This window comes from Molossus molossus, unplaced genomic scaffold (genome assembly GCF_014108415.1).
Source record: "Molossus molossus isolate mMolMol1 unplaced genomic scaffold, mMolMol1.p scaffold_m16_p_2, whole genome shotgun sequence".
NCBI classification, from domain to species: Eukaryota; Metazoa; Chordata; class Mammalia; order Chiroptera; family Molossidae; genus Molossus; species Molossus molossus.
Window position 1 is genome coordinate 55,226,245 of NW_023425355.1, and position 14,617 is coordinate 55,240,861.

Genomic DNA, 14,617 nt, shown 5'->3' on the forward strand with positions numbered 1-14,617 from the left:
ATACTTTCTAGGGTCATGGGACTATCCTGTATGTTAAAAGATGTGTTGGTCATATGGCTGCATTAATTTGCAAGACTAATCCAACTGCACTCTTAAGTTCTGTGCATTTTATTATATATAAATTTATTCCAATTTAAAATGTCAGCCCTGCCCAAGTAACTCAGATGGTTAGAGTGGTCATCCTGATATGCCAAGTTTGCAGGTTCCATCCTTGGTCAGGGTACATACAAGAATTAACCAATGAATGCATAAATAAATGGAACTACAAATCAGTGTTTTTCTCTATCTCTCTCTCCCTCTCCCTCCTTCCTTCCCTCTTCCTCCCATCTCTCTCTCCCCTCCCCCCCAAAATCCATCAGTAAATTTAAAAAAATACACTATTAATCATAGAAATACAAAATAAAACAACGAAAAATAATTTATCAATTAGCAGATTAGAAAAAAATTGTGTTGCCAAGGATGTGGAGCAGTAGAGACTTTTAGGCATTTCTGGTGACACCATATATTGGTACAAGACTGCTTTGTGGAGGAGCTATTTAGCAATGACTAGTAAAGTTTAACCTATTTTATGGTCCAGTAATTCTGTTCATAGATAGATACCCTAGAGAAACTCTTACACATGTGCACAAGAACCAAAAAAGAATTTGAATGTCGTATTTGGGGAAAAGCTCAAAACAACTAAATATCTATCAAGTATAAAATGGAATACCATAAAGCAGTCAAAATGGTTAGATTTTTAAAAAGTAAATATAGCCCTGGCCGGTTTGGCTCAGCGGTTAGAGCGTTGGCCTGCGGTCCAGAGAGACCCGGGTTCAGTTCCCGCTAAGGGCATGTATTTCGGTTGCAGTTTGTCCCCGGCCCTGGTTGGTCGTACGGGTGGCAGCCACTCGATGTGTCCCTTCACGTCGATGTTTCTGTCTCTCTCTCCCTTCCTCTCTCTCCCTCCCACTCTATCTGTACAAAAAAAAATGGAAAAATATCCTCGGGTGAGGATAAAAAAAATAAAATAAAATAAAAAGTAAATATAATTCCTTAATTTTATTAAATAGTCCAGTCATTGTTCAAATTTTTAGTAGTCTCAGATGTCATAAATTACTTTATTTTTATAGTTTATTTGATTGAATTGAGATTGAAATAAGACTCACACATTCCAGTTGATTATTCTCTTTTTGAAACAAAATTTCAGCTTTTTTGAGGTATAATTGACAAAATTATATGTTTAAAATATGTAACAGTGGTTTTATATATCTATACATTGTGAGAAATTTCCATAATCAAGTTAATTAACATATCTATCACCTCACATATTTACCTTTTCAAATAACACATTCTGTTTTTCTTTTTTAAATATGTTTTTATTTTTCTTTTTTTTTTGAGAGAGGAAGAGCAAGAGAGAGAGAGAAAGATCGATGTGAGAGAAACACCGATTGGCTGCTTCCTGCATACCCCCTACTGGGGATCGAGCCCACAACCCAGGCGTGTGCCCTGACTGGGAATCAAACCAGGACCTCTCAGTCCATGGGACAACACTCAGTCCACTGAGCCACACCAGCCGAGCCTAATTTTCAGTTATACAGTATTATACAATATTATCAACTGTAATCACCAGGTTCTACATCAGATCCTCAGATCTTACTCATCTTTTCTAAAAAAAATTTCAAACTTGATTGAGACATACAATGTGTAAGTTTAAGGTGTACAACATGTTGATTTGATACACTTAGTATGTTTGGAAATGATCACCACTGTAATGTTAACTGATGCCACCCTTCCAAAATGGCTAGAGCTTAAAAACATAATATTGACTCCAAAAAGCAAAGTACCAAATGTGCAATTATGTTTACAGACAAATATGTATTAAAATTACAAAAATGTTCATGGGGATGGTAAATATTAAGTTCAGATTAGTGATAACTTCTGTGGCAGCAACATAGCCTCAGGGAGGCTACTTATCCAGAATGTTCTATTAAACTATGTGATAGATGCACAGTTATAAATTCCTCTACCAATTAGAATATTTTGGCTCAAGCTCCATATCTTGTCTCAGCCTGGTATCAGTTCTGAGACTGACAGCTAGTTCACAGGCCACACTTTGAGGTTTGCTGTACTATTGTGCATAGCTGAAATATATCGCAGTTAAGAAGAAATACTGGCCTTGGCTGGTGTGGCTCAGTGGAATGAGCATCATCCCATGCACCAAGAGGTCACTGGTTTGATTCCTGGTCAGGGCATACCCAGGGTGGGTTGCAGTCTTGATCCCCAGTGGAAGGTGTGCAGGAGGCAGACGATCAATGTTTCTCTTTCTCATCAATGTTTCGCTCTGTCTCTCCCTCTCCCCTCCTCTCTATCTAAAAAAACCAATAAAAACATATTTATAAAAAAACTCTGAACAAATAACACCAAGCAGTATGTTTGTAACTGATTATCTCCTGTCCTCTCTTTTAATGGTGTTCAAAACTGGTAATTATGAGTTGATTGGAATTAGTCATTATTATGATAGAAAGTATTTGAATTGCACCTTATAGTTGAACAAAAATTGTGTTCATGTAGTTGAAGCATAATTTAGACAATAAAGCACTGAACTCTCTTGTCAGAAGCCTGGGATTGGAATCATGGTTATTATGCTTTTTCACCTTTATGACCATGAATATGGTACTTACCATTTCTTTTTTCATCTGTCATATGGGAAGAATGTCTTCTTCACATGATTGTAAGAATTAAGTTAAAGCACCCAAGAGAAAACCATCTAGTCCATAGTGGTCATACAAATGCTAGTTGAATTTTGTTTGCTATATTACATATAAGCCATAGAATCCTTGTGATACTTTGTATCCCAGGGTAGGTAGATGTCTGACTTCCATTAGGCTGGAACTCTTTAGAATATAGGGACTGACCATATCTCATTCATCTTTATATCTATCCCTAGAGCCTGGGGCATAGTAGATGTTCAATGAATACTAAACTGAAATGCCCTGAATTGTTTAATTTAATGTGAAAATCTTGAGACAAACTTGCTTACCAGTATACTGGTAAAGCCGAGATTGAGTAGTAAAGTAATATGCACATGCTTCCATAGATAGACTACAATCCAAATTGTGTGATTTTAAATCCAGTTGTCTTTCCAGAAATATGAGTTGAGTTTGTTCTAGCAGAGGACCTGAAAAGTAAGGATAGAAAGAGACATTTTGAGAAAGAAAACATTAACATCCTTTCATTGTTAACCTATGCTTTGAGGAAATGCGAACTATCAATTATTTTGTTTCATTCTAATGTACTTTGCTTTATATTTAATTCTAAGTAAATCATTGAATGTTTCACATGGTATGTATGTGAGCCTTATTATTAGGAGGACTAACCAAATTGAAGAGGGAAAAAAAAGCTATTGCAGTTTTATGTATCAAAGCTAATGGTTTCTACTTCTTTTTAAGGTATGTTTACTTGGAAAAGTTTATGACATTTCAGATGTCACTCCGAAGAGAAGATGTGTGGCTTCCACTGATGTCTTACCGAAATTCTTTGCTAGCTGGTGGTGATGATGACACCATGTCAGTCATTAGTGGAATCAGCAGTCGGGGGTCAACTGTGAGGAGTAAAAAATCAAAACCATCTACAGGAAAACGGAAAGTGGTTGAAGGCATGCAGCTCACACTGAGTAAGAATATAGTTTATTCTCTTTATATTTTATATCTCTTATGCCTACCAGCTGAAGTGTGATTAAGGTTCACCTAATTTTTTTATTTGAGATTTGTGTTGTTAAATAGTATCTTGCACAGTGTGTTACACATTGTGTGTAAATGTGCTGTTTTAAGCATTTTTAATATATAAACTCAGTTCTAACAACTCATTTTTCAGATGAGAAAACTAGTACAGAGAGGTTAAGTAACTTACCTAAGGTCACACAGATACTAAGTAGTAGAACCAGGCAGTCTCATTCTAGAGTGCCTGCTTTTTAATCACTGCACTGTACTATACACATAGGGATATGGACTCAGTGTTATAGAGCTAATTAGTACCTAAGATCAGATCATGTAGTTTAAGTGGAGCAACAGATTCAGAGAGGTTGCAGCTTTTGGATTTCTATAAAGAGGTCATTAATCATGAAGAACTTTATTGAAATACAAATTGCTATCTATAATGTTAGAAGTAGTAAGGCATTATGACAAATGAGGCTCTTGGACTCCTAGCACTCCAGGGTTGGTTCAGAATGGGCCTAGGGACTTTATTCCTTTCCTTAGGAAACTTTAAGCAAATTAGCATAGTTGTCAACATTTGTTCCAGTTATTATTGCTGAGTAACAAATTATCCCAAAACTTGACATAGCAGGGACATAGTGTCTGATGCCTGGGTTAGGAAAACTCAAAGGCTGATGACTAGAATTATATGGAGGCATCTTCACTTATAAATATATCTGATGCTGCCTGTTAGCTGAGAACTCAGCTGGATTGTCTCTTAGAACAACATGTGACTTCTTTCTTTTTTTAAATTGATTTAGAGAGAGAAGAAGGGGTAGGGAGAGAGAGAAACATTGATGAGAGAGAAACATTGATTGTTGCCTCCTGCGTACCCCCCCCCCACACTGGGGATTTAGCCCATGACTGGAAATCGAACTGGCAACCTGTTGGTGCATGGGTTGATGCTCAACCATTGAGCCACACCGGCCAGGCTACATGTGACTTCTTCATGTGGCTGTTTGGCTTTCTCACAGCATGTGACTAGACTCTAAGAGTAAACATCATAAGAGGAAAATGGTGGAAGCTGCCAATTTCTTAAGGCCAGAAACTGGCATAGCATAATTTCTTCCATATTCTGATCAGTCACAGGGCTCAGATTCAAGGGGATGGGACATAATCCCACACCTCTTAATGTGAGCAGTGTCAAAGGTTTTGGGGCCATATTTTTAAATTACCAATTATTTTTTTGGACGAAAATCACTGTATTGCAATAGATTCACAAACAGTAATATCACGAGAGCTGATTTAAGGAGGCCACACAAACTTTGCCCAGCTCCAAATTCAGTACCATCTCAGTGAACTTCTATACAGTAAGAACACTTTCTTCCATTGCATTTCTGAGGTGAGGAAACTATTAATGATACAGGAGAGTTAACTAGTAGTTTTATACTTTCACCAACAATTCTATTTTTATACTAAATTAACTTGGACATGAGAGGTGATTTTCCATTTCTTCAGTGCGAACTTCTTGATTAGGCTGATCCATTTGCAAATCTGCACTGTTTCAGCACCTCGCTGAAACCTTCACAAAGCTTAAGATCACCCTGTTTCTGGGCGCACTCCAAAAACTGTTTCATCTCATAGTGGCATGGGCCAAACTGCTGCTTCTGCTGGTATGCCGGTTGAGTTTCGAGGCTCCTGGTAAGTGATGTCAGGCCTTGAGGGGTCAGCATTACTTCCTCCACTGAAACCCCCAGTGATGGCATGACCTAGCATGTGGCCGACAGCACAGCCCACAGCTGCACCAGCTACAGTGCTTGCCATCTGGGCCATCAGACCTGGCTACTGGGGTGCAACAGCAGGTGAGCCAACAGCAGATGGTACAGCCTGTGCTGGCGGCTGAGCTGCCGGTGCTGGCCTGGGTGCAGCTCTTATCTGAGGTGCCTGGCTGGCCAGAGGAGCCATGCAGCAGGTGTAGCTTTAGCTTCCATGTGGCATCACAACTGCATGACAGTTCAGCATCTACAACTGCAAAACATGGAGAAGACCCCAAATAATTTTTTAACCATTATCAGGTGTATAGTGTTTAAAACTTAATTGTCCCATGGATTAATTGTTTCAGTCTTTTGTCAATATAGAGGCATAAACTTTTAATTTGTACAACTTCAGATTGTACTAGGTGTGTTATATAGTCCCAGTATTCCAGTCAGTGGGGACATTTCTTTTACAGTATCCCTGACCACTTAAAATAGGGCTGATAGTTTATAGGGAGTTAAAATGCATTTTCTTTATTGTAATAGAACATTTATCAAATTAAAAAGATGCCTTTTCCTGCATATCATTGTAACTAAAAGTTTTTCTTATTTCAACAAATAGTTAATAGTTTCAAATTTGTGTTGGGCCATCAAATCTCCTTTTCCTTAGACTTTATGGAGCATGATTATTTTATTTTATTTTATTATTTTTTTTGTACAGATAGAGTGGGAGGGAGAGAGAGGAAGGGAGAGAGAGAGAGAGAAACATCGATGTGGAGGGACACATCGAGTGGCTGCCACCCGCACGACCAACCAGGGCCGGGGACAAACTGCAACCGAAGTACGTGCCCTTAGCGGGAACCGAACCCGGGTCTCTCCGGACCGCAGGCCGACGCTCTAACCGCTGAGCCAAACTGGCCAGGGCTGGAGCATGTTTAAATTGGTATTTATATAACATCTTAAAGATAGATTATCAAACCAGATACTTCAATTTTTATTTATTTATTTATTTGTTTGTTTGTTTGTTTGTTTGTTTATTTTATCCTCACCTGAGGACATTTTTCGATATTTTGTTCAGATAGAGTGAGAGGGAGAGAGAGAGAGAGAAACATCGACGCGAAAGCGACACATCGAGTGGTTGCCACCCACATGACCCAACCAGGGCTGGGGACAAACTGCAACCAAGTTACGTGCCCTTAGTGGGAACCGAACCCGGGTCTCTCCGGACCGCAGGCCGACGCTCTAACCGCTGAGCCAAACCAGCAGGGCAAGATACTTCAATTTTTATAGAAAGAGTCAGTGTTCTCTTTGTTTATGTTTTTGGAGAGAGCCATAGAAATTGAGGCATTAGTAAGTTTGAAGAAGGTAGGATAAATACTGATAGGTTGGCCCGGGCTGGGTAGCTCAGTTGGTTGGAGCATTGTCCCATATACCAAAAAGGATGTGGGTTCGATTCCGGGTTGAGGTACTTTTACTTTTGGGAGGCAGCCAATTGATGTTTCTCTCTCTCTCTCTCTCTCAAGTCAATAAACAATAGGTGCTCTGGCCTGTTTGGCTCAGTGGTTAAGCGTTGGCCTGTGGTCCCAAGAGACCCGGGTTCAGTTCCCGCTAAGGGCGCGTACCTCAGTTGCAGTTCGTCCCCGGCCCTGGTTGGGTTGTGCGGTTGGCAGCCACTTGATGTGTCCCTTCGCGTCGATGTTTCTTTCTCTCTCTCTCTCTCTTCCTCTCTCTTTCTCCTACTCTGTCTGAACAAAAAAATGGAAAAATATCCTTAGGTGAGGATAAAAACAACAACAATAGGTTGGCCAGATCGGTGCAATTTAGAAGACAAAAATTGGAGCCTAACACAGTAGAACTCAAAGGTCGATGTAATTATATTACAAATTGTGAAATTTATGTCTAATCCATCTATTACTAGGGTATTGGCTACTAGCACATTTTTCTTTGCACGCTTCTCTTAAAAACTTATCTACACATATGTGCATATGTAATCTAATAAAATAGTTTCCTCCAAACTCATGTTCAGTCAAATGCTATTAATTTCCCCTTCCAAATCAGTGATTTTTAAAATATGTTTTTATTGATTTTTTTTTTTTTAGAGGAAAGGAGAGGGAGAGAAACATCAATCTGCTGCTTCTTGCATGCCCCCTACTGATGTGCCCTGACCAGGAATCAAACCAAAGACTTCTCAGTGCATGGGAATACACTCAGCCAACTGAGCCACACCAGCCAGAGCCCAAATCAGTGATAAGAAAAAAATGACTATGAATTCAGTAATAATTGAATGTAAATTTGCCTTTTACTAATCATTGCAATAGAAAACAAGTAGGTTTGGAGGTTTGAAACCTGGTCTTTTTAGTCCAGTACTTCATTCATATCTGTTTCTGCTCTCCTTGAAGTTGTTCTTTGGACTACCCAGCGATGAACTGGGAACTATTCTCTTAATTAGCTGGTTTGCTCACTAGTCTTCATGTTCTTAAGTTTACCTTGTATACTGCCATCACGTACTCTGACGAAAACATGTAACTTGCCACATCAATTCCTTAAAACCAGCAGTAGTTCTTGTCACCTTAGCACAGCTTAAAAACTTGCTATAAATTGATTCCTGCCTCTTTACTCATTCAGTATTACTTTTTGCAGCTTACTCCAGGAGTACCAAACTTTTAATTTGAATCATATGAAATTTCCATTTGTGTAGGTCAAAAACTGCTAAATATCAGCAAATTAGTATGGCTCAGTGGTTTCATGTTTTAGTGCTTTTGCTTATGTTCTTCTCCCTGCCTAGTTCACCCAAAATCTACTCTAGTTAGAAGTCACTTTTGGGTGACTTTGGTTCGTCTCATTGCTCCCATTCCACCTACGCTTCCTTCTCTTCTAGCACTTACCACACTGTGTTGTAATTGGCCTGTGTTTTCTTTCTTTGCAACTAGACTGTAAGGGTAGGGTAGGGGCTGTACGTTACATACTTTTGTATCCTCATGTCCCAGGCACTTTGCATGTGAAAAGCAGGTGTTTATTGATCTGAACAGGATCGGATTAGTCAAAATTAGTGACTGAGCTGCTGATTTTCTTTTTCAGCTGAAGAAAGCAGTAGTAGTGATAGTATGTGGTTAAGCAGAGAGCAAACACTGCACACCCCAGTTATGATGCAGACACCACAACTCACCTCAACAATTATGAGAGAGCCCAAAAGATTACGACCTGAGGATAGCTTCATGGGTGTCTATCCAATGCAGACTGAACATCATCAAACTCCTCTTGATTATAAGTAAGTGCACTTGATTATTTTCTGTACTATAACTTTATTAATTACATAGAAAAAAGTTGAGTTAAAAGAAGAATAAAATTCTCCTTGAAGCACGCAGGTAACATGGATGTTAGCTCAAAGACAGCAAGAGGAAGCAAGGCAACAACAGGAGAGAGCAGCAATGAGCTATGTTAAACTACGAACTAATCTTCAGCATGCCATGTAAGTGAGAGTGCCTTATTGTCTGAGTCTAGGAAGTTCACTAATTCATTTGAACATATTTTAATGTGTGCCTTATCTAAAAAGTTCAGCAAACTCTCTAGAGTAAGCTGAAATAATCAAGGAACTAAAAATTGGTCTTTCCAACAGAAAAAAATAACTTTAAAGTAAAATATTAACTAGTTAGCTAAAGGACCACTCTTAGATTGATCTGTTGGAAAAGTTTAATTCTGAATCCTTGTTTACTTTGGTACACAAAATAATAGCTAAAAATCTAGTTTTGTTACATCTTAGTTGATTCCCTACCTTTGTTCAGGCCCTCATCTCTCACCTGAACTATTATATTAGCTTTCTAACTCGTTTTCTTCCCTCAAATCTCCCATTTATCTTCTCACCAAACACCTCCTCTCACTCCCTCCACCACCACTCCATTATTCACACTGCATCCAGAATTACTATTCTAGAATAAAAATCTGATCATGTAACTCTTTTACTTAAAACTTTTCCATGGGTCCCCATTGCCTACAGGATAAAGTTCAAACTCCTTAGTTCATGGCATGCAAGATATTTTAAAATATGGCCCCTGCCTATATTTTAGTATCATATCCCATTCCCTGGAAACTGGTAAAATCATTGTAAAAGGACAAGCTCAGGTATCACCTTACGAGAAGCTGCGGTCATCTATGCTCCTATAACATTATGTATATTTATATTTCTTATAGCACTCAACCCATTGTATTATAGTTATTTGTTTATGGACTTTCCCTTTCTCTAGACTGTGAGCTCCTCAAGGGCAGGGACCACTTTCATTGCCTGTCAGTTCGTGCACAAAAAGTGCTAAGTAAATGTTCATTAAATGAGTAAATGTCCAATGCTAAAGAAAATTTATAGTTTAACATTTATATACTTTTTTTTCAACTGGGATCTGTATGGCAGTTTTATAAATCATTATTAATTTGGGCTCCAAAAGAAATGTCAGTCTTTAGATGATTGGCACAAAGGAAAAGATAGGATGATTTTTATTATTTACGGTTTTGGGTTTGAAAGTTTTGTATTTGTAATATAATGTAGTATATGTTTTAATACTGGGAGATGGTAATTGTTACCTTCTTAAATTTTTAGTTTTGTTGGTTTTTAAATGATGAAAATTTCACCTTTTTTTTTTTTAAAGAAATTATCATTTACCACGTGAGTAGTATGCTATTTAGATCCACTTTAGTTATCTTTCTGGATCTTAAGAACTTCTTTGGTTTCCTATTCCTGTTTCTATAGCCACATTCCCCTTAATGCATGTTCTTATTTCATGCTGGATTCAACAACTAGTTTCTTAGCTTCCTACTAGTCACCAGTCCATACATTCTAGAATTCTGCCTACAGTCATATGGTCCATATTTCTCCCCTGTAAACTTTCCACCCAGTCCCCAAGATTTTCCACAGCATCTCATTACTCAGTACCATTTATGTCATTATTCTTTTGTTTGTAGTTTGTTTTAATTTTTCTTAAAGATAAAATTCCCTGGTGACTACAAGAGACGATCCCAAGTTAAATAATTATTACTGGAAGAATTGTTTGGTCGTTGTACCATAAGTGGTCCATCACCTGATGCTTTAAAGTATTTTTGTTTTACAACAATTTTCCTGTAATGATATCTGCCCTATAACCGAAAATACTTCCATGTTCTCTCTTTTTTAAAATAGTTTATGTTGTGCAATCTTCCTTACATTCCAAATGAAATATTGAATGGATTTCTGATTTTCTATAACATGGTCCACAAAGCACACATTTTCCCTTCACAGTTGCCTCCACTAAAACATAGTATTGTGTAAATTGTAAGCAAGCATTCAGTAAATAATTGATTGGGGGGCGGGGGGTTAAGATCTTTCAATAAGTGAGAAAAGAAGGAAACATTAGCCAAACTGAGAAACAAGAAGTCACCCTCAATTTCACTATTACACTGACTTCTTTATGCTGATCTAGGCTAATTTGTGAACTTGAAGTTTGAGCTTATTCTTTATAATTATGTGGTAACATATAGAATTTTTTGTCTTAATTTTTAATTTACTTTTCTATATATGTCTTAGCGTTTCCTAGGACACAATCTAAGTTTCATCATCACTGTTACTCATTTCTTTCTGAAGCAGAATTAATCTCTTTCAGTATATCTTTATAGCACTTGATTCATATTTATCTTATAATATTTTGTCATAATTATCTCTGTTTCCCATAGTAGACTGTGAGCTCCGTGTGGGCAGGAACCATGTCTTAATTTAATTCATCCTTTTTTTTTTTTTTTGCATCCATAGGACAAAGCAAAGTAGAAGCCTGGCACATAGTAGGCATTGTGTGAATGAGTGAGTGCCTGGTACATTAGGTACTGAGTGAATGAGTGAGTGATGGGTAAAATTAACATTATATATTATATATTAATGAAAATATATGTATTCTGAAAATGTTATTTCTCTGGTCTCTGTTTTATATTTGTTTATTAATTTGTACCCTGCCTACTATCAAAAAGGATTTGAGGTATCTTGTCTGTTCCCGTGTTGGATATTCTCATTGAACTTTTATATGGGATATCAGAACTATAAAACTAAATGTATTGAAGTAATGTAGAATAAACATAACTCCTTAGCATTTTTAGACAAGCGAACATTGGGGTTTTGACATCATTGAAGACATAATCAATGCCTAATCATTTTCCCTGACCTTTAATTCCATCATTTTCCATTATGCTTGAATATAGAGAGCCACATAGTTGATGCCAACATATTAATAGTCACACCATTGGTTCAGATCTTGACCTTGTTTTATATTTCTCTAGTCGGCGTGGTACAAGCCTAATGGAAGATGATGAAGAGCCAATTGTTGAAGATGTTATGATGTCCTCAGAAGGGAGGATTGAAGATCTTAATGAGGGAATGGATTTCGACACCATGGATATAGACTTGGTAAGAAACTTAGTGATTTCTGTAAGATTTTCCAAAGTTTGATCCTTTGGAAATTAAGTTAGATATTTATTAGAGGAGAGAAATACTTGCCACGAGAAGTAAATTTTGCAAAATTTTTAAATAAAATAGTTGCTAAGTCTTTAGGTATATGCGAAGGGAGTGAGGAGAGGGTAAGGTTGGTGAGGGTATTAGATCCTAGTTTAAGATGATTAACTTTCAGGTTATTTAGGGATATATAGATTTTAAAGAGTATATTTTGCTTAATATTATACTAAGTCTCACATCACATTATAATTTTCCATTTATTTACCATTATTAAAACAATACTACTACCCTGTTGAGACAAAGTTTCATATCAAATAAAATGACTTAAACTTGGAAGTTAAATATACGTAAGGGTATATTTTGAGTAATTGTTACATTATATTTATGATTGAGGCTTTGTTATATACAAAATGCTTCTACATACTTTATTTTGCTACATGTCTCATTCAATTTTGTGAGGTAGATTGAGAGGATTGAGGATACTGAAGCTTAGACAATTAGCCTATCCAAGGAGACAAAACTAGTAAGCAGTGAAGGTGAGACTTACAAGCCAGGTCTCCTGATTCTACTTCTCAGTATACCACTATATAATCTCCTTAACAGGAAGAAATAATTAAATGGTCTCTCTTCAGAGTAGTGTAATCTGGTGCCTTTAAAGGAAAATGATTTGAGAGAGTGTTTCTTTTTTTGTCTTTTAGGATAATTTCCCACAAATTAATTGCTTATGTTTTTATTTAAACATTTTGTAGTTTGAATATAGAGTATTTAAAGTATTGTAAGGTACACTTATAACTACATAGGTCATGTGAACATTTAATGCTAATTAATTTCAATATTTTCTGGCTTATAGATTAGACAATTGTCAACTTCCTTCCCTTTTTTCCCTTTAGCCACCATCAAAGAACAGACGAGAGAGAACAGAACTGAAGCCTGATTTCTTTGATCCAGCTTCAATTATGGATGAATCAGTAGGTTTCATTTAAATATACCCTAGGATTGCAAAATCAAAAGTACAGGCAACCCTTAAATTTGAGGATGAAGAGCTGAGAGAGCACATCAAGAATGGATAAAAACAATTGGACAGGAGAAAAAGAGGCAGGCAGGAGGGATTTCTGGGGAAGGGGAGAAGGGTCATGCAGTGGTGGTGACAGATTAAAAGTGCCTTTGAATCCCTGGCCAAATGGGACTTGAGTTAAGGAATTTGGAATTTTCCTTTAGGTTTGAGTTACCCATTGAAAGATTTTGAATGAGGGAGCAGCGTGATCAGAATTGTGTTTCAGAAAGAGTTCTTTGACATTTATGGATGGATAGGATGAATGAGAGGAATATTAATCATAATCATATGAAGTCATGGTGAAAAATAGAATTGCACAAAGACTTTGATAATAAAAAGAAGGGGATTGAGATAATTGGTTATTTTTAAGTACTGTCTTCTATTTTTCTTTTTTTTTTCTTTATTGGTTTTAGAAGAAGAGGAGAGGGAGAGAGAGAGATAGAAACATTGTTGAGGGAGAACATCAACTGGATACCTCCTGCATGCCCCCTACTGGGGATGGGGCCCACAACCTGGGCATGTGCCCTGACCGGGAATTGAACCAGTGACCTCTTGGTGGATGGGTCAACCACTGAGCCATATTGGCCTGGCTCTATTCTATTTTTTAAGTACCCATTATATCCATCCCCGCTGCCATATGTTCCCTAACAATGCCTTGGTTCATTTAAGTCCTTAGTTTTCACTTGGACCAATGCAGTAGCCTTTAAATTGATCTTGCTGCCACACCCCTCTTTTATCTCTCTTTTGAGGTCATCTTTTCAAAATGAAATTGGATTCTCTCACTTATAGTTTAAGGTCTTTCATTGACTTTTCCCCCCACATTGAGTTTTGGGTTTTTTTTTTGTTTTTTTTGTTTTTTTTATCCTCGCCTGAGGACATTTTTTCATTTTTTGTTCAGGTAGAGTGGGAGGGAGAGAGAGGAACAGAGAGAGAGAGAGAGAGAGAGAGAGAAACATCGATGTGAAAGGGACACATTGAGTGGCTTCCACCTGCACGACCTCCGTGGCTGGGGACAAACTGCAACCGAGGTACGCGCCCTTAGCGGGAACCGAACCCGGGTCTCTCTGGACCGCAGGCCGATGCTTCTAACCACTGAACCAAACTGGCCAGGGCTTTTCTGAGTTTTTTGTTTGTTTGTTTGTTTTTGTTTTTGTTTTTTACCACATTGATATTAAGAAAACCATTCTGGCTTCTTAGCCTGGTAAACAAAGCTTTTTGTGGTCTGGCTCCTTCACCAGCTTAACCTTGGCCTTTTCCTTACATATGTCCTATGCTCCAGCCATACCAAATCTTGTAGTTCCTCTCAGACACATTTTGTTCTTTCATGACTCTCTGACGTTGTATAAGTTTTTCTGTGTCAGAATTGCTTCCTTTTCCCCTTCTAGTGAATTCCTTCTTTAATAGTTGGTTCTGATATTACCTGAGGATTTTTGTTGACTTCTCGAGATAGATACTTTACTCTCAGCTTTCATAACACATTGTATAAACTTTTATTTTCATGATTACCAGATTGGTATAGTGAAATAGGCTATAATGCTCAATAGACGGAACTCCAGACAATTATGAATTTATTCATTTTTAATTCTGCCTAGCATAGTAGGTGTTTAGTTTTATTTGTCAGATGAATGAATCAGTTAAATGCCTTTTCATTTCATAATTATGCTCCTTCTTCCTAACA

General features: G+C 37.4%; 1 protein-coding gene and 1 pseudogene across 17 annotated transcripts in view; one reads left to right on the forward strand and one right to left on the reverse strand.

Annotated features, from left to right (window-relative positions):
* The window catches only part of STAG2 (stromal antigen 2), a 150,394-nt gene that overhangs the window by 129,747 nt on the left and 6,030 nt on the right, over nt 1-14,617 (forward strand). For 15 of the 17 annotated variants that reach the window (XM_036270843.1, XM_036270842.1, XM_036270841.1 and 12 more), the window contains 5 exons: nt 3,429-3,652; nt 8,504-8,693; nt 8,784-8,894; nt 11,714-11,840; nt 12,776-12,853. In XM_036270843.1, coding sequence (XP_036126736.1) covers nt 3,429-3,652; nt 8,504-8,693; nt 8,784-8,894; nt 11,714-11,840; nt 12,776-12,853 — 730 coding nt within the window. The remainder of the gene's footprint in view (nt 1-3,428; nt 3,653-8,503; nt 8,694-8,783; nt 8,895-11,713; nt 11,841-12,775; nt 12,854-14,617) is intronic. The other 2 variants (XM_036270848.1, XM_036270847.1) reach the window with 1 other exon arrangement.
* LOC118635866 lies at nt 5,204-5,669 on the reverse strand (annotated as a pseudogene).